We start from the raw sequence: 24,503 nt of genomic DNA on the forward strand, positions 1-24,503 counted from the left end.
GTAACCCAAGCCTTAGAATTAGAACGCCATAGAACATATAGCAGGTCTTTATTAATTCTGTGTGCTTTAAATGCCCTAGGGTTTTCGGAATGGTAAACTAACAGAGGCTTAATTTTGCAGTCCCCGCTGGCGTTGGCACAAAGCGCAAGAGTCAACCGATCCTTCATTGGCTTATGTCCAGGCATTTTCTTTTCTTCAGCGGTAATGTACGTTCGACTATGCATCTTTTTCCAAAACAGACCGGTTTCATCACAGTTGAAAACCTGCTGCTCTACGTAACCTTCCTCCGCCACGATGCTTTCAAACTTTTTAACAAAGTCTTTAACAGCCTTAGTATCCGAACTCGAAGCTTCTCCATGACGAACAACTGAATGAATCCCGGTCCGTTTCTTAAATTTCTCGAACCAACCTCGAGACGCCTTGAATTCCTCTGTCGTAGTATCGGCTGAACTCTACCCCGTGTCACCCCGAGAGCACGCCGCCTTCAAGTCACTGTAGATAGCGCTGGCCTTCTCACAAATCATCGTTTCCGTGATCGTATCGCAAACAATCTCCTTGTCTTTGATCCATATTAACAAAAGTCGTTCCATCTTTTCAAGGGTAGAGTCTCTCGAGAGGGACTCCCTTGGTAAGCTCCTCCACAGAGTGCAACGGAAGAGCTAAGCCAGACTCCTCCATGATCTCAAAATACCTCCTCTGGTGGAGGTGGGAGGAGCTTGTTGCCAGCAGTGGAACGGCTGGAGGAGGCGAGCTCGGAGAGCTGGCCCTCAACCTTATCCTTGGCACTCTTCGCCCCTTGGGACCAGGGCAAAGCCGCACTGGCCTTAGCGGGTTTCTGAGTGCCAAAGACTCGGTCCAGGACCGTGTCCTTGCCCTCATGAGGAGGAACCTCAGGGTCCTTGAACCCGTCGAGATGCCTCATCAGTCAAGACCTGCCAAAAGGCATGCTCTGACTCTTGCTGCTCTCCCCCTGGAGAGCTGGCAGCAAAGTCCCCCGTCCCCAAAGGCTCTACTTGGGGGGACTCTTAGAGTCCTTCGGTTCCCTCCTAGGAGAGATACAGGACTCCAACAATGAAGTCTGAGGGATCTTCTCGCCCCAACACGGGACGATTCTCCTGCTCGAGGTGGGGTTTCTCACATTGGTGCGGTGGGAGAAGGCCTCACCTTGGTAGAGGAAGCGCGCTGGCGCTCGCGCGATGGGAAAAACCCAGGGGTTGCGCGCGAGACCGTTGAAAACAATCGCGCGCACGGGCGAGACTTCACAGGGTGTGCAGGAATCAGATTGACGTGCAGGAACAGAATGAAGAGCCCGTGAGAATGTTGGCGCACGCGTGCGCGCGTACGAGATTGTTGGCGCTTGAAGATCGTCGGTGCTTGAGCACGAAAGAAGAACGACAGCGCTCAAAGATCGTCGGCGCTTTGAGCGCGCAAAAAGATCGTCGGCGTTTGCGCGCGTAAGAAGATCGTCGGCGCTTGCGTGCGCAAGAAGATCGTCGGCGCTTGCATGCGTAAGAAGATCGTCGGCGCGGGGAACCATCGGAGCCTGCGTGCGGACGATCGTCGGAGCTTATGTGCGTAGGAAGATCATCAGCGCTAGCGCGCCAAAGAAAGATCATCTGCCAACAAGATCCTCGACGCTTGAAGATCGTCGGCGCTTGCGCGTAAGAAAATCGACGGCGCTTGCGCGCATAAGAAGATCGTCAGCGCTTGTGCGCGTAGGAAGATCGTCGGCGCTTGCGCGCGTAAGAAGATCGTCAGCGCTTGCGCGCGAAAGAAGATCATCGGCGCTTGCGCGCGTACAAAGGTCGTCGGCTAGCACGCGCGCTAGGATGAAGGGACAGCTGACAGGACGATCAGGAACTGGGACGATCAACACTGGAAGTTCTGCCAGATACTTCGAGGAAGAGCCTCTATGCGAAACCTCTCCCGCGAACGGGAGAGGTGCCCTTCGAAGAAGAGACTAGGAGACACTCGCAGGCTAAAGTACTGGTGAGCGCCTGTGCGCTAACTCAGGAATAGTCCCTGGAACAGGATTTCTCTGGATGGGAGTCTCAGGAACAGTAGGAGAGCGCGCAGGGGATACCTGGCGCTTAAGGGACTTACAGTGTGAGAAAGCCCCTTTTGCCCCGAAGGGACCGGTGCCCGTTGGATAACGGGGTGCGTGGGCGCCCACAGCGTCAGCAGCCAGGAACAGAGACGGCAGGTCCGCAGGTCTAGGAGATGGCGAACAATTCTGCGGAGAGGTCCCGAACAGCAAGCTGGTCTGAACAGGAACAATCCTCCAAAGAGGAGTCTCTATGAGTGGCCTCTCTCGCGAACGAGAGAGGAGAACACTTCGTAGAGGAGACTTGAAGACACTGGCGATGGCGCTCCTTAAGGCCGTTGGATCAGCAAGCTGACCTATAAGGAGCAATCCTCCGAAGAGGAGTCCTTATGAGTGGCCCCCCTCGCGAACGAGAGAGGTCACAAGACTGATCCTGCAGCTGCTCAGTCCCTTGAGCATAGTTGTAGGTGCGACCACTCAGCCCCAAGATCATAGCCACCTGAAGTTTTCATGCGATCGGCCTTGCAACCGCTCAGCTCCTTGAGCATGGTTACAAGTGCGGTCGCTCAGCACCAAGAGCATAACTGCCTGAGGACCAGGAAAACCCATCCAGGAATTATTAAGGTATGAGAAGTTTCCCCTCTACAGGGGAAAAAACTCACACCTGGGAAGGGAACCTCCCTCGGAAGGTTAGTTACCTACCCCTGGAGGCGAACCTCCTTAGCGTTCTAAGATGAACTAAAGAGCTGACAGTTGTCACGGGAGAACTTCTAAGAGAAGGGATCACGCCCATGACGATGTCCTAGAGAGACGGCAGCAACAGCAGACTCCCCAGGCACAAACAAGACAGCTCTGCTTCGTTGGCACACTTTAGACAAACGAAGAAAAACTGCATCGTTAACTGGGAAAATAAAATAAATAATTAGTTAACAGAAATTCCCCCGGGAGGAACTCCGAAGAGAAACCCCGAAGGAATAGAAAACATAAGAATTACAAATCGAGTATGCGCCCTCCTCCCCCACTGACATTCACGGGAGAAGGGGAAGGGCGGAGAACTGTAACAAAAACAGAATTATAATTATGTAATTCATCTAAGAATGTTCACAAATAGTAAGAACCACTGACCCCCAAGGGAAGTGTTCTCCCAGAATGCTGACAAGTTAAAAAAATAACAATTAGATTTCATTAAAAATAATTAAGACAATTAACGGAAAAGCAACCCAATCCGCACAGGAAAGAAGCTTCCGTAATAGTACGTAGTAGTAGTAAAAGGTGAACGACCTCGAGTAGAGAGAGACCGTAGTCAATTTAAACTCCCACATTCCCTTCGGTGAGAATCCAAGTTCCCCGTAGGAAAGGATGAACAGTGAAGAAAACAAATGAATGAAGAAAGTCCAGCGATGACGATTCCCCACGGCGGCCGAATATCGGAAGCCGATGGAACGACCGAAGGACCAAGGGAGAGGCCGCACCCCATGATGTGAAACCGTGGTGGCCTGGCACTACGCCGATGACGATGTCGTACACTACACACACAGCACAAACACTGAAAAGGAAACTTACTATATTTCTATACACAAATATATACATAAACATAAAGAATGTTTACATATATATAATAAGAATAAGAAAAAGTAAGTAAAAGACAAAAAGCATTAATGGCTGTCAACGAGGGTGTGAGCAGACACGTCTGCTCATCACCCGAGCCAAAAGCAAAGTGAACTAGTTCACTGGTGTGTGAGGGGGGAAGGGTAACTAGCTACCCCTCCCCTACCCCCTCGCTAGTTAGCGAGGGGGTAGTAAACCCTCGTTAAAATTCTAATGGCTCGTCATTTCAGCTACGCCGAAAGTAATACCCTATCTAAATAGCGTGGTTTGTATTTCGGTTACAGAACAAAGGAGAATTATAGGACTCTTCCCTTCCTATTGCAAAATTTTAAACTTTCTTTTCTTCAATGTTCCTATACTGGAGACCAGGGCTGCTACACAGCTGCATGATACATTTGATAAATGATCTGCCAGGGCATTTATTACCTTAGTTGCTCCAGTCAAATACTGACCAATCACCTTCAACACTGGTGGTGGGTTGGGAGCGAATTTGCCTGCTATTTTTTTACTTTCCTCTACACAGAAGATGGGGGTGTTCTACTATTAATGGAAGAAAGAAATGACACCCATGACTGGCGCCTAGCTTCTTTCAAGGCACGACGGAACTGTGCTCTACATTTCTCATATATAATTAAATTCTCCTTAGTAAGGCATCTGCGCAATCGAGTTAGAGACGATCTTGTGGCTCTGTGAAGGGCAGTTATCTCTGAAGACCACCAGGGGACTGGTCGTCGTTTGAATAACCCTATTGATTTGGAATTGAATTGACTCCTGCTGTATGAAGACTTCTATTCAGCAAGTCTATGGTATCATCAACACTTTCAAACTGTTCTGCATACACCTCAATTTTGCTTAGCTCACAAAATTTATCCCACTCCGCCTTATCGAGATTCCATAGTGGCAATCTCTGTAAAGGTGGACCTTTGCTGGTGTTTATAATGATTGGTGCATGATCACTAGTATGCCAATCATCCAATGTGCTCCAATCGAAATCGAGAAGGTAATTAAAGCTTAAGATTTCTAGGTCAATACATGACAAGGTACCTGTCTGGACAGGAAAGTGTGATGGGCTCTCCTGTACTAAGGAGTCCGACATCCTCATCTTCCACAATTGATAATATGATATTGCCCTTCACGTTTGCTAAAACATCGCCCCATAAAGGATGCCTATTAAAATCTCTCAACAAGAGAAAAGGTTGAGGGAGTTGTTGAATCACCTCTACTAAACCATTATATGAGATTTTGTCATTAGGAGGCAAATACAGAGAGCAAATTGCTTATTTTCTCCCTACATTAATTTGTACAACCACTGCCTGCAGAGGAGTACAAAAGGGGCAAGATATTTGGGGAACATCTCGGCAAACGTATGTAAGACTTCCGCCAAGGCTCCCTGTTTGTTGATCTCATAGTGTCCTAAAACTAACATACTCTCGAGGACATGGCGTATTAGCTTCAAGCTTGCTCCTGTAGACATAAAACGATAAGGGAGTGCTAATGAATGAGAAAACTATGGATTATTTCTGGAATACATCTTGGATGAGGTTTTCCCATTGGTAGTTTTTACTTAACTTTATTCCCTGTAGGCTTCTATAGAGAGGGTCTTGATAAATTAGGTTTTACATTTGCCTTTGCAATGTTCTTTTTACCTAATTCTTGGGGGGGATGCTGAACCTCAACTTGAATTTTTGATTGATTAAGGTTCGTTGAAGGTTCATCTTCTTCCGTAGAATATTGCACCTACATGTAAAAGGTACCTTTGCCTTTCTCATTGGAAGGGAGAGGGATGGTGGTCTCCCTCTTTTCAATTGAAAGATGGAGAGCCATTAGGACTATGCACCTCCATTATGGCAGGTGCATCCAATAGCTCTCTAGTATGGGATTCCTCCCCTAAATCTGACAATAATGCTACCCGAGATGAAAGTCTTGGGCTGGTCATCCAAGATGTAGCAGATTCAGAGGAAGAGGGTAGTGTCTTTGTGACGATAGGCACCAAATCCAATGCAGGAGGCATGGTGTTAGCCTGAGAAGGTGGTTTAGGAAGAGGAAATTTTCCATTATCTTGTCTAACTGGATGTCCTGCATCCTTAGATTTTATGACCTTGGCATAGGTTTTGGTCTTGCTTAGAAGTCGCCTAGTATATACCACACTGATATGGTCTGCATCTGACTTACAAACAGCTGCTGCTTTTAATTCCTATAGAGGAAATTTCTTGTAAGTGGCTTCATGATTTTGGTTGCAATTAGTGCACTTTGTAATAGAAGTGCAGGGTCCATGCTCAGGATCAGAACAATTGTCACAAATTTTTATGTTTTTACATACCCTAGATAGATGCCCAAATTTGAAGCAATTGTAACACAGCTAAGGTTTCTGTCAGTAAAGGCAAACTGGTACAGTATTCTCTTATTTTCGATATATACTTGAACGGGTATATCATGGCTTTCAAATATTAAAATAACATGGAGGTTCTGAGAATCTTATGAACCTTCCATATTTCTTTAGGACACATATCCAAGATTTCATCCTCACTGAAACAATAGTCTTTGTTAAAAATTACTCTTCTTCCATAACTAAAATTCAAATGCAGCTTGATATCTACCGTTAAATTTTCTTCCATCTTTATATTATTTAGCATAAAAGACTGTGTTCTAGATTTGGCATGAATTAAGATGGATTTCTAGCCAAATCTAGAAATGTCTCCACATTCTATATTGCCTACTTTCTTTTGCATTAGTTTGCTAAATTTAAAATAATTATAGTCTTCTCCCTTCGAGGTTGCAATAAGCCACATTGGTGGATTAGGCTTTCTTTCTGATATAAAGCTTATTTTCATGTCCATAGATTCGGTTTGATACCAGTTACTAGGGTAATATATACCAAGATTCCAAGGAGCAGCATTGCATAATGCTCCGGTAATCACACTGTTATTAGTTTTTAATTTACAAATTTCAGAAATCCCTTTAAAGGCCTCTTCATGATCATTAAAGCAGATCCATACTTCCCATTTCCCATATTCTTCCTTGAAATTTGTCCCTATTCCAGTAATCTTACCATAAGTTTTAAAAGTCATCCACAATGCTTCATAATGGTAGCTTATTGGCAAATTGCATGTAGGAATGACTCAATTTTCTCACATTACTATTATACTTCTGGACATTGGAGGAGTAGTACTTTTTCATTCCCAAGTCGTCACCAGAAATTTCCTTAATAGACTTGCCAGAGGTCGTCAACAGTGCCGGGGGAGAGTCAGCATATACTGGGGAGGGGGGTTTGTCATTAAAAGGATCCATTTTGGAGAGAGTAGTTTGTTGTTTGTGGGTAAGTTAGGAGACTTACCTGCTTGAAAAGAGTAATTGAGGATCATTCGCCGGAAAGGAAATTTGCACTCTCCACTATTGGCACAAAGAGAGTACACTTCCCAGTCCCAGATGGTCTACTCTATACCCTACACGAAGGATAGCACCAAGACAGATGTAGAGGCACAGGTGTAAGCTGACCCCGCCTGTTAGGACTGAGACCAAGAAACTATGGAATCTTCCTCCCCATATCTGAAATGATGGGCTCCCAGCCAAAAGCCAGGAGTCCTACCCAAAGCATTGGATCCCCCTGGATTCCGAAGACCCAACCCTCGAGAATAGTTCTGCCAAATAAGTCCAAACCATATTCAGGATTGCTGATATCATCCAATACTCTCACATATAGCTTTGAATGCAAACACCTCCCAATCATGATACCTCCTCCCATTCATCAAAGCAGGCAGCAATAAAGGATGTAGAAACATCCACGCCAGAGGCAATAACGGATGTAGAAACATCGACGGCATTCAAAAAAAAAATTAATACATATTATGTACATATATATACATATATACATAATAAGGGAAATTTTACTCGGAGTTGGGACAGCAACACGAAAGAAAATTTATAAAATTAGAAGGTCAAAGTACTATTCAGAGGAAATAAAAGATGAGATAGAGAGAAATTTAGATTCAAACTGGGAAAGCAATTTCCCCAAGTTGGAGAGCCCTCTGCCAGTCTCAATGCTTCAACATGAAAACAATATTTCCTGTTGAAGCACGATGACTTCGACAAGGGACTCTCGTTAAGAGGAGGCTGGTTTTTTAACTAGGATTTCCTCCTGTGCTACACAAACATAAGGAGGAACACCCTGAAACCTTGCTGAACTCCCTGCAATAGCACGCTTTAGTGGCCTAAGCATTCGTGTGCTTGTGTGATACTAGATCTGTGACTAGTCAAAGTAGGAATTCTTAGAGATAACATAGTATGGGGATGCAAAAAGTATGTATTTCTATACCAAGTTACACAAGGGAAATGGTTACTACCTACAAACAGAGGAGGCCAGCTTGCAGAGTACCATAGGTACTGTTCCCCCAAGAGAGGGGGAGATGATAGAAAGAATGATCCATCATTCTTAACATTCACCCAGGATTTAATCCTGGGTAACCTATGCCCTCTACCATCTGCTACTTGTCCGTCAAGGAGAATGAGGTGTTAAAACCACTTGTTATGCAGCCACAGGACCAATGGAGAATGTCTCCATGTTCTTGTGAGTCACGCCTTGCAGGTAGTGAGCAATGAAGGTTGACGCTTCCACAAACCAGCATGAAGGACCTGCGTCACAGAGTCGTTCTTCTTAAACACTAGGAATGCATCAATACCCCTTATGTTACGAGCTCTAGTTCTCCATGTTTGTGGAGAAGGATCAGGATTCAAGGCCCAGTCTATGACCTAGCAAATCCATGCTGAGATTGTGCTCTTTGTGATCCTTCTCTTTAACTTCCCCGTGCTGACGAAGAGTGCACTCACTCAGGGGCAAGCTCCTGCAATTTCTTTGAGGCAACACCTAAAAGTCTTTACAAAGTAGCAATTGATCTGGGTCATCGGTTACATTATGGAAACTCTCAATCCGGAACGGCCCGAATCTAGGATCCAATACTCACAGATTTTGAGTATTAGCGATAAACTCAGGGTTGAAGCCAAGCATTACCTTTCCCATCCCCTTGAATAGGGGACATCGTAGGAAAAGATCATGGAGTTCACTTACTCTCTTGGCCGAGGCCAAAGCGAGAAGGAAAACAGTTTTCAGTCAGGTGAAGATCTGATGCCAGGCATAATGGTTTATAAAGGGCTCCTTTCAGAGACCAAAGGACACAGACCACATTCCATGGAGGAGGTCTAACTTCCAACGGAGGACTGATGGCTTGAAACTATCTGAGGAGAGACAATTGCAACGAAGAGGAAATATTAACTCTTTTGTCTAAATGTGAGGCTTAAGGCCGAGCGATAACCTTTCACCGCTGAGACAGAGAGGACCTAATCCTCTACAAGTTATACAAGGACATATTCTATTGCTGGAATAGAGGTATCGAGGGAAGAGATACCGCATATACTACACCAACCACAATAGACAGTCCACTTAGCCTGGTAGAAGGCAGTTGAAGATTCCCAGAGGAACCAAGACATTTTCGTAACGTGTTGCAAAAATTCTCTCCGAGTGAGGGGACACTGGATAACTTCAGGCATCAAGACGTAGGTATTATACTATACGGCTTTGTGGTAGCTGTTCCCGTATGGTTGTCCGAGTAGATTGTAACGTGGAGGGAGTGAAAGTCTGGGAACCATTCTGCATGATGCCATAGCAGAGCTATAAGGGTCATTGATAAATTGGAGGAGGATCTTACTTTTTAGGCACCCTTCTCATCAGGCAAAACAGGGGAAATAGGGAGAAGTCGATGTTGTCCCACCAACGTTGGAATGCATCTTGCCGTAGCGCCTGGGGATCCATGAATGGGGAACAGTACAGTATTGCAGGAGTATGTTGTTCAGCGACGTCACGAACAGGTCCACTGTCAGGGAACCCCACAAAGTCAGGACTTTGTTGGCTACTAGATGATCCAAAAACCAAGCAGAGCCCAAATATCCGATTTGCTCTGCTCAGGTTATCCGCAAGTACATTCCTCTTGCCTGGAATGAAGCAAGCTGATCGGAACACCAAGTTGTCTTCTCCCCATCCTAGCATCTCCACTGATAGATGGCAAAGGTGCTGTGAAAAGGTACCACCTTGCTTGTTTACGTAAGCCACTACAGTGATGTTGTTACTCATCAACACCACCAAGTGACCAGCCAGGAAAAGATGGAACTGCTGCATGGTTAAAAAGGCTGCCTTAATCTCCGGAAGATTAATATGCTGGGATCTTTCAGACTCGAACCAGAGCCTGGAGGCCATGTGATGCAGATGGAACCTTATCCTTCTTTTGATGCATCTAAAAAGAGCATCAATTCCAGGGGAGGTGCCCCATGGGGACCAGCGAATCCAGAAAGTGCTCATGTTGAACCCATTTGGACTTCAGAAGCAATCAAATTCATAGACAGCCATTGCAAACTAGACATCCAAAGGATCATAGGTGACCTATGAGACGTAACCACTGCTGAACCGGGAGTGCGTCTCGTTGCAGGAAGGGAAGACTTTCTGCAGGTTGGTGTCTATGATCCTTCCCAGGTATAACAGTCTTTGAGATGGAGGCATGTAAGACTTCTCGAGATTTACCACAACCTCAGGTCGTAAAAAGTATTGAGAAGTTTGAGGGCCAGCTCATTTACGGATCCCTTCGTGTAGGAGCTCGGCGGAACTGGACGCCGAGTCAATGGAGGGAGAAATTGCATAAACATCCGGCAATATCCTGAGAAAATCATGGAGACAATCCAGGCTTCGGCCCCGTGCTGCAACCACCTCTACCACTGGCATTGCAGGCATAGCCCCCACTATTGGACTAGTGGGAAGATTGCCCTCCCTAGCGGGAGTGACCTCAACCGCTACCTCTTCCTCCTCTGTTATTCCTGCTTACCTTCGGCAGTTCTCTGGGAGGAAAGAGCTCTTGGAAGATGCCTTGAGAGCATCTGAACTCCTGCTGTTCCCCTGCAGTCTAGAAGATTGTGGTTTCCTAGATGGAGGTCATCACCCTCTGAAGGAGAGAGTCTTGGCTCGACTTCCTCCAGCGCCCTGTAACAATCTTTTGTGTTAAAAAGTGATGGACCTTACATTGTCGTGTTCTAAAGTTTCGCCACTTCTGTCTTAGGAACTTGCCTCTGGAACTTCTCTAGTATTGAGTCCCGTCACCTGAGAATCAAGTTTGCCCACAAGTTGACCACTTAGTGCAAGAAACTCCACAGTTCTGGTTACCGACAATAGAAAAATTGCCATAGACTTTCTAGTATGCTCCTGAGACCAGTCCTGCATCCTGATGAGATGATCAACTGACACTAGCCACGAAGTCGTCTGTATGGCGAACTTCGCAATCTTCTCCATATTAAGGTCATCGGTCGGTGAAAAGGTGACAGGAAGTCCAAAGAGTTTCTGACACGAAAGCCCCTCGTCAAAGCTTAGATGGCCGGGTACAGAGGTATTAAAGCTGACAGTTTATCCTTGGTCACCTCACAATACATCCTTTGCTGGATGAAGGGGGCAGTAGTAGCTTGGAGGAGTTGCTGGCATGGAGAGAATTTGAAGCCCCGCCAATCTGGGAGAAGGCCTTCTTCCTGGCCCCCTTCAACCGCATTGACCAAGGCAAAGCTGCACTTGTCTTGGAAGGTCTGAGGATGCCCTATAGATGGTTCAGCACCGTATTCTTCCCTTCTGGCGGAGTTGTAGAGGGGTCATCCACGACAGAACCTGCCAGAGCACATGGTCAGATTCTCTTCGCTCGGCACCAAAATACCTTGGACTCGCTGACCTGGGAAGTGTCTTATCCTGCTCAAAATCCTGGTCCTCATCTACAAACAAGCTCTCATCCATAGGAGACCAAGGTGGGTCGTAATTGTCTTCATAGTGCCTGGAGGAGTCCCTGGATTTTGTGGGACCCTCCCTCGCTATCGTCATTACCATCGAAGCTGAAGAGCTATGCACCCTATCCTGAGGCTGGTTCGATTTTCTCGCAGAGCAGTTCTTTGGCACAGTCTTAAGATTTCTTACTCTCCCTAGGGGGGGAACTCTGCCAACAGGGAAGGTCTTGCCTTTTCCTTAAATCTGGAGGAGTCCGCACCATCCTTGGGCAGGGAGGCGTGCAAAGGCAGTTCTGCCACTGCTGCTGAAGCGCGCTAGTTGGGTGCAGCGACCTCGATGGGAGAGAGTCGGTAGGACTTGGTCAACAAGATCTCTCTTGGGGACCTCAAACCCCTCCTTGCACGGAGGTGAAAAGTACCACCTGGAGGAGGAGTAGGCTGCCTGTCTTCTCTTCTTTGCCGGCATCAACATTTCCAGCTTGGAGAAATCCTACTGCAACATCCCCGACCCTGTATTGAGGTTGCGCTGTAGAGCCTTGACAAGTCAGCTACCTAAGCGATAGCTCCAGATTGTGCTGGCCAGTCTAGGAAAGTTCCTCCTGTTGGCTCTGAGAGATGGAAGAGATGAGCACTGGTCAAGGTTGGCGAGGTGCCTCTGACCGTGAGCAAGCTTAAAAAAAGTAGGAACAGTTACATAGCTCGTCCAGACTCCCTCGGAAGTGTGACGAGAACTCCTCTTGGTAAAGGTAGAAGAAACTCTTTAGCTGTGGTAAGCAGCTCTTCTGGGAGAAGGACACTCCAAAACCAAACCACTGTTCTTTAGTCTTGGGTAGTGCCACAGCCTCTGCATCATGGTCTTCCACTGTCTTGGGTTAGAGTTCTCCTGCTTGAGGGTACACTCCTGCACACTATTCTATCTCATTTCTCTTCCTATTGCTTTGTAAGAGTTTTAATAGTTTATATAGGGAATATGACAAATTCGTAGGTAATTTGTATTTTTCCTAACTATACAAACCTTAGCAATTTAATATGGGTAATTACTTTTGGCGTAGCTGAAATGACGAGCCATTAGAATTTTAACGAGGGTTTACTACTCCACCGCTAGTTAGCGGGGGGGGTTAGGGAGGTTAGCTAGCTACGCCACCCCCCCCCCCCTCACACACACCTGTGCTGAGCTCACTTTGCTTAGAGGCAGGACTTCACGGGGGATAGGGCTGGCGGGCAAGTTTGATTAAATAGCTAAGGTTTGTATAGTTAGGAAAAATACAAATTACCTACGAATTTGTCATTTGTTCCATAACTGAAATACAAACCCCGCTATTTAATATGGGTGACTCAACCCTTAGGAAGGGTGGTAAGTCCCGGCCAGTACTGGCTTTTGGCTTTGCCCGGGGACTCGGTATCTGAGTGTCAGCACTCAACAATGAGTCCTTGCACCTCGCTATGCAAGGGCTGCGGCCTACGTAAGCTGTGAGTGAAGGTTTGAAGAGTCCTTTAGATGGAAACTTTAGGCTAGGACTCTCCCAATACCACCTCGTCAGGGTAGGGGGACGTGACAGTATTATCTTAATACTAGGAACACAAGGAAACATGGTTTACCTCCAGTGGTTCGAGGTCAGCTATGCAGAGAACCCAGGATGCTGCTTACCCCAAGAGAGGGGAGGATGAAGAAAAGAATAAGGGCCAGACAAACCTTTTCATTCATGCAGACTAAAACCGGGAAACAGTGCCCTCAACCTTCTGCTACTTGTCCATTAAGGAGCCTGAGGTTTAAACCAGCTGTTGTGCAGCCACCACAGGGCCGATAGAGAACGTATCGAGCCTCCTGCGCGTCACGTCTTGCAGGTAGTGGGCTGTGAAGGTCGTCTGCCGCTTCCACACCCCTGCTTGTAGATCCTGCGTCACTGAGAAGTTCTTTTGGAAGGCCAGGGACATAGCTACGCCCCTGACATCATGTTCTCTAGGGCGACGTGACGGAGGAGGGTCAGGATTCAGGGATAGATGGATTACCTTACGAATCCATGCCGAGATGGTATTCTTGGTAACCCTCCTCTTTGTCCTCCCAGTGCTCACAAACAATGCCTGCACTTGGGGACGAACTGCAGCCATTCTTTTGAGATATAACCTCAGACTCCTTACTGGAAAGAGTCGAACCGAGGGTCCGGCACTCCCGGATTCTGAGTCTTAGCAATAAACTCAGGGACAAATCTGAACGTTACCTCCCCCCATCCCCTTGAATGGGCGATGTCATACGAGAGACCATGAAGTTCACTGACTCGCTTGGCCGAGGCCAAAGCTAGTAGGAACACTGTTTTCCAAGTTAGGTGGCGATGTGAAGCCTGGCGTAAATGTTCGTAGGGAGGTCTCTTAAGAGACCTGAGAACTAGAACCACGTTCCATGGAGGAGGTCTCACTTCTGACTGGGGGCAGGTAAGTTCATAACTTCATATGAGTAGGGAAAGTTCTAGCCTGAAGGCTAGACTTAAGGCTGAGCGATAGCCTTTCACTGCCGAGACTGAAAGGCTTATTCCCTCTCGCAAATACATAAAGAACTCCGCTATTGCTGGAATAGTGGCATCGAGTGGAGAGATACCCCTTCCACGACACCAACCACAGAAAACTCTCCACTTTGCCTGGTAGACCCCTGCGGATGACCTTCGCAGGTGTCCAGACATCCTGTTCGCAACCAGTTGCGAAAATCCTCTCTCTGCGAGGAGATGCTGGATAGTCTACAGGCGTGAAGTCGAAGCGAAGCTACGGCTTTGTGAAAGATGTTGGCGTGTGGTTGTTTGAGTAGCTCGTGTCGTGGAGGGAGTTCTCTCGGAAGTTCTGTTAGGAGTTGCCGAAGGTCTGGAAACCATTCCGCGTGATGCCATAGCGGAGCTATCAGGGTCATCGAGAGATTGACCGATATTCTGGTCTTGTTGAGTACCCTCCTCATCAGACAGAACGGGGGAAAGGCGTATACGTTGATGTTGTCCCACTGTTGTTGGAAGGCATCTTGCCAGAGTGCCTTGGCATCCGGGACTGGGGAGCAGTACAGCGGGAGCTTAAGTTCAGCGCTGTAGCGAACAGATCCACAGTCGGGGAACCCCACAAAGTCAGGACTTTGTTGGCTACTAGATGATCCAAAGAAAACTCGGTACTCACTATCTGCGAAGCCCTGCTCAGACAATCGGCGAGCACATTCCTCTTGCCTGGAATGAAGCGAGCCGATAGTGGAATCGAGTGGACTTCGGTCCATCTCAGTATCTCTACTGGGAGATGGGATAGCTGCTCTGAAAAGGTACCTCCTTGCTTGTTGATGTAATCCACTATTGTGGTGTTGTGCTCATCACCACCACAGAGTGACCCGCCAGGTATTGTTGGAACTGTTGAAGGGCCAGGAATACGGCCTTCATTTCAAGCAGATTTATATGGAGGCACTTTTCTGATTCTGACCACAGGCCTGAGGTCCACTCCCCTTCGTAGGTTCTCGTCTGTCACCCACCACTAAAGATCCATCCGTTCCGCAGGACCCATAGGGATCATGACATCCGGGGAACCGTGTCCTTGATTCCACCGGGACTTGAGTCGCCATTGGGGAGATCTCATTCTGAGGCGACCGTTGGGAACTAGTCGGGCCAAGGATGAGAGGTGACCGAGGAGACGTAACCACGATTGGGCTGGGAGTTCTTCTCGTCTGAGGAAAGGACTCGCGACCCTCCTCAGCCTTGCTATCCTGTCGTCTGATGGGAAGGCTTTGTGGAGATTGGTGTCTATGATCATGCCTAGATATACCAGTCTTTGAGTAGGAAGCAGAGAAGACTTCTCGAGATTTACCATGATCCCTAGATCTTGGCAAAGTCCCAGAAGTTTGTCTCTGTGTCGAAGAAGGGCTGACTCCGAGTCTGCTAGGATCAGCCAGTCGTCCAGATAACGGAGGAGACGGATGTAGATCCTGTGTGCCCACGACGATATCAGGGTGAACAATCTGGTGAAAACCTGAGGTGCTGTGGAGACCGAAACACAGCACCTTGAACTGGTAGATCTTGTTGTCTAGGCTGAATCTTAAGTACTTCCTTGAAGATGGATGGACTGCGATCTGGAAGTACGTGTCCTTCAGATCCAGTGTACACATGAAGTCTTGCGGTCTCACTGCAAGTTTGACCGTGTCTGCCGTCTCCATGCTGAACGGGGTCTGTTTGACAAACCTGTTCAGAGCTGAGAAGGGGATGACTGGTCTCCAGCCTCCAAACGTCTTCTTTACATGAAAGAGTCGACTGAAGAAGCTTGGGGACCCGTCGATGACCTCTTGGAGAGCGCCCTTCTTCAACATGGTCTCGACTTCTGCCCGAAGGGCTTGGCCCCTTGCCGATACCATAGCAAGGGAGCTCAACGACACTGGATTCACTGTCAGGGGAGGTAGAGATGTTATGAACAGGACGCGATATCCTTGACTGATTACGGAAATTGTCCAGAAATCGGCCCAGAGTTGCTGCCATCTGCTTGCGCAACTTTGTAGGCATCCCCCCACTGGTGGACAAGCAGGGGGACTGCCAATCCTAGCGTTTGCGACCTCGGCCACTCCCTCTAGGATTTTTGCCTTTCTTGTCCTTGGCAGGAAAGGGCTTTGACACCGTTGTCTTCGCTGCCGTTGCCGGTTTCGTGGTCTTGGTAGGGCGTGGTTGCTGGAGGTTTATAGGGCTTTGATGTTAAAGCCCTATGTAGGAGAGAGTCCTGGTTGGACTTCCTCCACCTCTCAGCCGCCTGCTCCACGTCCTTAGGCTCAAGCAGATTCCTCCCCAAGATGGAAGAATGTCTGAGCCTGCTGATCTTGGTGCTGGGGACCTTTTGGTGGAATCTCTCAGACACCGCATCTCGACGCTTCAAGATGGTATTAGCCCACAAGTTCGAGACTTGGTGGGCTTGAAACTCGATGGTACGAGTGCCTGAAAGTAGAAAGGTCTCCATGGCCCTTCTGGTACTCTACTTGGACAAGTCCTCAGATCGTAACAGGATGCCCAGAGACCCTAGCCAGATGTCCAGCCACGAAGTTGCCTGCATGGCACACTTCGCCACCTTCTCCTGGCTGAGGATCTCCGTAGCCGAGAAAGACACTTGCTGGGTGGAGTGTCTCTCTAGAGGGACTCCCCTGGTAAGCTCTTCCAAAGAGTGGAGTAAAGAAAGAGCTAAACAAGTCTCCTCCATGATGTCGAAGTACCTCCTCTGATGGACAAGAGGAGGCGGGAGGAGTTTGATACCGGCGCTGGACCGGTTGGAGGAGGCAAGCTCGGAGAGATGGCCCTCGACCTTATCTCTGGCAATCTTAACCCCTTAGGACCAAGGCTAAGCAACGCTGGCCCTACAGGGTTTTTGAGCACCAAAGACTCGGTCCAAGACCGTGTCCTTCCCCTCACGAGGAGGAATATCTGAGTCCGCGAACCCATTGAGATTCCTCATAAGGGTCAGATCCTGCCAGAATGCATGCTCTGACTCCTGAAGGGCTGGCAGCGAAGTCTCCTGTCCCCAAAGGCTCTTCTTGGGGGGACTCGTGGACGTTCTCCGAAGGCTTGGCAGGCTCTGGTCTTATCCTTGAGGATGACTTCGGAATCGTCTTGGAGTCCTTCGACTCCCTCCTGGGAGGGATACAGGACTCCAACAGTGATGGTGGGAGGCTCTTCTCCACCCCTACCCGAGAAGACTTCTTTGCGCAAGGTGGGGTTTCCCTCATTGATGCGATGGGGGAATGCCTCACCTCACGTGACTCCCCTGAGGACGAGAAATCTTCGTCCGAAGGGGTGAGGAGGCCTTCCTCAAAGACTTCCGAGGAGTCAACTTCGCCCTTGGAGAAGTCACCACGTCAGCTACTCCTCTCTTCCTCTTCAGGGGAGTCGAAACTGCCACTGATTTGTGGCCCAGCTCAGAGAAAACAGGCTTAAAAGCCTGTACAACCTCCCTGACAAGGGACCCAAACCAGGGCTGCCGACTAACTGTCAGATACTCCCTCTGGAGGGAAGGGGATCGTTCGATCCCTAGGAGGAGTTACCAAAGCAGGGTCTGCCTGAAAAGAAAAAGGAAAGTTCCTCGACCTATCCGGAGTTCTCCCTCCCTCCGGTGAGCGCGCTGTTCTGCGCTTGCGGGGGGGGGGGGGACGCGATGACGATGACCTGGCTGCGCGTCGTCCTGCAGCCTCGAGCGTGGGATCGTGCTGGTGGTCGCGTGATGGGATTTTGCGTGAATCATGCGCGGGCAATTGTTCGCGCGCGCGTAGGCGCGGTCTGGTGAAGGCAGAGGGCACGCAGCAAGCTGAATAAGCGCTCGCGCGCGAAGGTGATTGTTCACGCGTGGGCGCGCAGGATCACGAGGAGCCTGTGAGGGCGATATCGTTGGGCGCGCGCGCAGGAGATATATCCCTTGCACGCAGGCGCGCATGAGGGCGCACATCAGGAACAACAACAGGAGGGCGCGTAGGCCGCGCGATGGAGACTGCATGCGATGGCGCGTAGGTGAAGGATGGCGCGCTGGCGAGCAGGGGAAGAAATTACCTTCCCCTTTGCGCCCAGATCCGAAGATCGTGGGCGCGCAGGCGAGTGCTGGGGTGTAGGAGAGCGCTGGCGCGCAGGAGATCGTGGGCGCGTATGGCGTGCATCAGGATGAGGGCACGCAGCGGCGCGCATCAGGATGAGGGCACGCAGCGGCGTGCATCAGGATGAGGGCACGCAGCGGCGCGCATCAGGATGAGGGTGCACACCGGCGCACTGGCGAGCAGGAGAGCGCTGGTGCGCTATAACAGGAACATCAGCTGGAGAGCGCTTGCGCGCAGGTGATACCTGGCGCGTAAAGGACTTAGTCACATTGTGAGAAAGTCCCTTGTGCCCCGAAGGGACCAATGCCCATTTAAAAACAGGGTTCGTGGGCGCCAAGAGCGCATCAGCAGCCAGGAACGGCGACGGCAGGTCAGGCGGGTGGAAGGTCGGCGTGTCCTTTGCAAGGACGACCTTCCACCGAAGGAGATCGCGAATGATCTGCGGAGAGGTCCAGGGATGTAGCTGGCAGGGTCGGTGAACGACGGCGAGGTTCCTCTGCGGCGGACTGCGGAGATGACGAGCTGAAGAGGCGCTTCCTAACACCCTTGTGAAGTGAAGGAAGTCCTCTACGGCGAAGAGGAAGGCGGGCTTTGTGCCTTATACGCCCTTTGGGGGCCGTGGGGTCAGCAGGCTGACCAGCAGTCCTCCGAAGAGGAGTCTCTGTTAGTGAACTCCCCCGAGGGGGAAAATCACCGGCAGGAGAGACTGTTGGACTTAGTTCCTCCCTCGAAGGATGTTCAGAGGGGCAAACTAAGCCTTCAGGAGCAGAGGTTTGATACAACTCATCAGAAGCCTCTGCCACAACAACGTCGATGATAGACAGAGGCTCAACCTCTGCTAAAGTCGGCGATTGTTTGACAGCTGCTCCCAATTTGATCATGTCAAACAAGGCTTCCTTGGAGGGCGAACCCTCAAGCCCCAAGGAAGCCCAAAGCTGCAACAAATCATGATTAGTTACACTGACATTTGAAATTAAATCCTCCCCCGGGGGAGGAGGAGGAGCTGCCTCGCTATGGGAGGCAACTCCCTCCCCTAAACCCCGAGAACGGTCAACAGAACTGTGGCCTATGCTACCACTCGACAGTTTCTCGGAAGAAACCAATCGAGTGGGAGCTTCGGAGGAGGTTTGGGGCACGGACGAAGAGCCCTTGGGATTTTCTCCTTTCAAAGAAATCTTTGAAGGAGAAATGTCCCGCCTGGACTACTTCTTCCGGCTGGGAGGTAGACCACTCCCTACACTCACCACATACGTTACACTTATCACACCGCTAGCCCCTACAGTAAGGACACAAGGTGTGTGGGTCCGTTTCGACCGCCGACATATAAGTTCCACAAGGGCGGTCAGGTAAACCGGGACACTTACGCATTGCAGAGGCCAACTTCACAAACACTCTGTCAAAGAAAAAGCAAACAAAAGATTAGTAATGGCTGTCAGAGAAGGCGAGGGTGACAGCAGACGTGTCTGTCTGGCACCCGAGCCGAGAGCAAAGTGAGCTCAGCATAGGGGTGTGTGTGTGTGTGGGGGGGGGGGGGAGCAAGCTACACCCCCCCAACTAGCAGTGGGGTAGTAAACCCTCGTTAAATTTCTAATGGCTCGTCATTTCAGCTACGCCGAAAGTAATTGCCCATATTAAATAGCGTGGTTTGTATTCAGTTACGGAACAAATTTATTTTGGTGTTGTTGCTGTTCTTAAAATATTTTAGTTTTCCTTGTTTCCTCACTGGGCTATTTTCCCTGTTGGAGCCCCTGGCCTTATAGCATCCTGCTTTTCCAACATGGGTTGTATCTTAGCAAGTAATAATAATAATAATTATCTGTAATTTCATCATCTACTCCTACGCCTATTGACCCAAAAGGCTTCGGTTAGATTTCACCAGTCATCCCTATCTTGAGCTATCAATTCAATACTTCGCCATTCACCATCTCCTACTTCACGCTTCATAGTCCTCAGCCATGTAGGCCTGGGTCTTTTGACTCTTCAAGTACCTTGTGGAGCCCAGCTGAATGTTTAGCGAACTAATCTCTCTTGGGGAGTGCGCAGAGCATGCCCAAACCATCTCCATATACCCCACATCATGATCTCACCCACATACGGCACTCAAGTACTCTTTCTTATAGTTTAATTTCTAATACTGTCCTGCCATTTAACTCCCAATATCCTTCTGAGGGCTTTGTTCTCAAATCTATTGGAGTTGTTTCATTGTCATACCATGACTCATGTCCATAGCGTAACATAGATTTGTAATTTACTTTATCATAATGTAAGGAATTATTTGTGATTTACTTCAAGTTTGTGACCTGGGAAAGGGGCCCTACGGCTAAGTCTGTGACCTCGGATCTACAGTACTAGATTAGGTCAGGTGGATTTTTCAGGTTCTGCAGCCTTCTACAAATCTCAAAAGTGTTGAATAATCACGTTTAGTCCTGTTTTTGTAACCCCCTGGTTCCCACCTGTGTCTGTCGGGAAGGGGGGGGTTCCATAACGGGAGAACAGCTTATTTGCAGCACATTATTTCCTGCAGGAAAAGTTTTTCCTCTCAGAAATGTAGTTCGGTGTTGTTCTATAATTTTACCAGAATATATGGTTAATGTATATGTCTAGAAACTGGAAAAGATTAATACATAATATTATAATTACTAGCTAAATTGAAATTCGCTACAAGAAATGAACAAGTGCTGGCTAGTTTGATATTTTTTTTTTCATATTTTTAACAGGGGCTACGGCATAACTTGCGTATCAGTCAATTAAAATGTGAAGTCTATTTCTAACTCTCACTCTCAGTCTTTTGTTTGCATTTTTTCTAAATGACAGAATCATTGACTAGCTTTTTCAATTAATTACGAGCTTCCAAATATTCATGGGCAAGTTCCCAGATGTTGTTCTTCTCAACAGTCATTTTTCCCCCTCTCCTTCAGTTTCAACTACACTACCATCACAAAAAAAAAGTCTCCAAGAGAGAAGTACAATCTATTTTGAAATTTAGTGAAATTTAGTATATGTCGGCAATTGATTATGATGAAAACACTCTACGTTAAATGTATAGATAGTGCTGCTCATGTGAAAGTATAAAAAATCCCTATGGGGCTAGTATGCACAGCACATTCATGTATCGCTTGCAACAACATAGAAGCAGTGGGACCAAGTTTATTTGCGAGCAAAGCGGGCCACCACAGAGAAAACACCATTAGGACACGAAGTGAATCATAGAGAATTATTATTATTATTATTACTTGCCAAGCTACAACCCTAGTTGGAAAAGCAATATGCTATAAGTCCAAGGGCTCCAACAGGGAAAATAGCCCAGTGAGCAAAGGAAATAAGGAAAAACCTAATAGAAGTTTAAGACTAATAACATTACAATAAATCTTGTGATGTTATAATTTTCCTCCACTTACATAAACCTTATATTTTCCAACTGGTTATCTTGTGTTTATTTAGCTTTTCTGACCATTATAACTGTTGCTGCAAATCCCTCGTTTCTGGCATTTCCACACCCCCAAAAAACAGGTTTTTGACTGGTGTCCCCAATAAGTCTTTATCTAAGAGGGCCCAAACACTAATGAACGGGTGGATTACCCCCAATAATCATGGTCAGAAATGCATAAAACACAAGACTGCTGGTAGAAAAAATATATGGTTCATATATTTGGGTATTATTACAGTTTCATCCATTATGGGAAATGTATTATAATAATATGTTTCCCTAGTAAAGCACGTGATAACAAAATACTTCCTCTCAATACATTATTGTCGCTAATGCATACTTACAGACAAAAAACTATTTCAGGTATTGAAGGTCTTGACTTTTTCTAAGTTTAGTGTATATCTTTCCATGGGCACGCAAGGTACCTCTTGTTAGTTTGTATATCTGTTTTCATCCTACTTGGCTCCTCCCCATTGCGTAATGTGACAATATTTGCTTGAATGCGCATTTGCTCCTCCCACTAATGTCACTCCTCCAATCAAAATACTACTGGGATCTTTTCAAGGGTTATTATTGGACGATTCATTTTGTCTCTTATTCTTGTTTCAAGGATCTGTTTTTCGTGCAATATAACATTGTAACCGATAGTATTTTGATTTTTTTCCTATTTCATTATGGGAGAAACTCCTGATTGTCGTTTGTTTTTGGGTTGGAAACCTGCCGGTTAAGTTTTCTCGTTACTTAACTGTCATGGATCCTCCGGTGCAGGTGTGCGATATATGTCGCTATTCTTATTTTGAGGTGATCGGCCGATTTCATGGTAATTATAATGGTACCCCAGACATTGTGAATCGGTTTCTTCGAGAGCATTTAGTATTACCTATAAGTGTTTCGTGTGCTAAATGTGATTCGCCTTTACTTTTCCGTGAAGATAGACATGTGTGGTATTGTACAAAATCAGTGAAAATACCTAAAACGAAGAAAAGGCGTTTGTGCAATTACAGTGTTAGTGACTATAAGGGAACTTTTCTTCACGGGTCCCACCTTCCCCCGTGGAAATTAATTTTATTTGTCAATCACTGGTTGCATAAGTGTTGGGACCACCATTTTGTTATTAAGGGCCTCAGTATATCTCCTTCTACTAGTGTAGACTGGAGAAGCTTTTGTTCAGAAGTGACTGAATTTAGTTTTGATAACCAAGAGGCTATTGGTGGTGATGGTGTAATCGTTGAGATTGACGAATCTCATTTTGGAAAACGGAAGTATGACCGTGGAAGGCCTCTGAGTGACATATGGGTGTTGGGGGGTATTGAGAGGCAGTCCAAAAAAACATTTATTGTGCCTTTAATTGACCCATTACCACGGAAGCGTGATGCAGCTACCCTCATCCCTTTAATTGAGAAGTACATTAAACGGGGCAACATTGTTGTTAGTGATAAGTGGCGGGCTTATAATTCTCTGCAGTCTCTTGGATACGATCACCGTACTGTAAACCATTCACAAAATTTTGTGGATCCTTCAAACCCCGACACCCATACCCAAAACATTGAACGTCTTTGGCGGGAGCTGAAGGAATGGATACAACGGCCTGGTAACCGTTGTGAATACTTCAGGCAGTATTTGTCACGTTTTATTTTTATACACAAATACCCTGAGGAGGAGCTGCTCCATCATTTTTTTATCACGGCCAGCAAACTGTATCCTCCACAATCTGAGGCACAACGGGTTCCAGTAGCTATTGATGATTCAGAAGAGGGTCAACCACAGCCTTCCACATCATCATCGTCAGGTTCCATTTAAGGTAAGAAGTGACTTAACAAAATATATATTTAAATTTAGCCCGGGGTAAAGGGGGGGTCGCAGGGGGGGGCGAAGGCCCCCCCCCCCGGTAGGGGTACAGGGCCCCTAGGCTAGGTTAGGTGGGTTTATTAGGATCGGTAGTGCCCTGAAAATCACTGTGACCTTAAGGGGGGGTCGCAGGGGGGGCGGAGCCCCCCCGGTAGGGGTACAGGGCCCCTAGGCTAGGTTAGGCGGGTTTATTAGGTTCGGTAGTGCCCTGAAAATCACTGTGGCCTTAAGGGGGGGGTCGCAGGGGGGGGCGGAGGCCCCTCCCCCCCGGTAGGGCTAGGTAGGGGTATAGAGGGAGGGGTGGTGGAACATTAATTATTGCAAATATCATTGGACGCCCCCTCCCCCACCCAAAACCCCGGTTCCCACCTGGGGTCCCCCATAATTGTTGGGATAAAGTAGGGTATTTCTGCATTACAACATAATATGCAACAAAAACAATAAAAACACGGTTACAAAAACGGATTTTTCTGGAAAAACTTGTTGTTTTAACTCCATAGTAAATCTCTAAATCGGATGGTTTGCGGTCAAAATAAACGTTAAATTCGTTGAAACTACACTATTTCTGATGCAACAAATATATTTTTATTCCAGTTTCCACATAATGGATGAAACTGTAAATTTACCTATATTTGCCCTTAAGGACCATACATCTACTATTACCACTTTACCCTATCCATGATCAAAGACATCATGAGTAATGACACCAATCTAGGTCGGTATAGATTACAGAGGATACTTTTTATTATTAATGCCAAGGCATCCTAGGCTATAGAATGGGGTTATGGGTTTGAATATCAAATTAAAACGCTGTAATAGAATATATTAGCCGGGTTACTCGCCTCCTCGAACCTTAAGGTTAATCTCAGCACGAACCAAAACAAATGACAAAACCCATAGCTACCACACTTATAACTTGTATTCAGGGACATACCTTGTAATTTTCGAACCCGACCAGCTGTTCGGGGGTTAAGTATCGGTGTATAGTCATTTTTCTCTGATAAATGTCCTTCAAATTTCACAAAAATTCACAAATGGCAGACTTCTCCTCCCGCCGAAGTTATCCTTAACCTCATTCTTACTGGTACTGAAATTACGGAGGCTCACGACTCCGATCGCGGACGACCACCACAGTTAACAAATTACCATTTTTCAAAATTATTCTATATATTGACACATAATTACTGACATTTTATTTTACCATAATTTTA

At 47.3% G+C, this 24,503-nt stretch overlaps 1 protein-coding gene across 1 annotated transcript in view; it reads right to left on the reverse strand.

Moving 5' to 3' along the window:
• The window catches only part of LOC137627614 (ethanolaminephosphotransferase 1-like), a 116,529-nt gene extending 92,137 nt beyond the window's left edge, over positions 1–24,392 (reverse strand). The window contains exon 1 of the mRNA XM_068358702.1: positions 24,227–24,392. Coding sequence (XP_068214803.1) covers positions 24,227–24,283 — 57 coding nt within the window. The 5' untranslated portion in view covers positions 24,284–24,392. The remainder of the gene's footprint in view (positions 1–24,226) is intronic.
• Positions 24,393–24,503: the final 111 nt, after the last annotated feature.

This window comes from Palaemon carinicauda, chromosome 35 (assembly GCF_036898095.1).
Source record: "Palaemon carinicauda isolate YSFRI2023 chromosome 35, ASM3689809v2, whole genome shotgun sequence".
In the NCBI taxonomy this organism is placed as follows: Eukaryota; Metazoa; Arthropoda; class Malacostraca; order Decapoda; family Palaemonidae; genus Palaemon; species Palaemon carinicauda.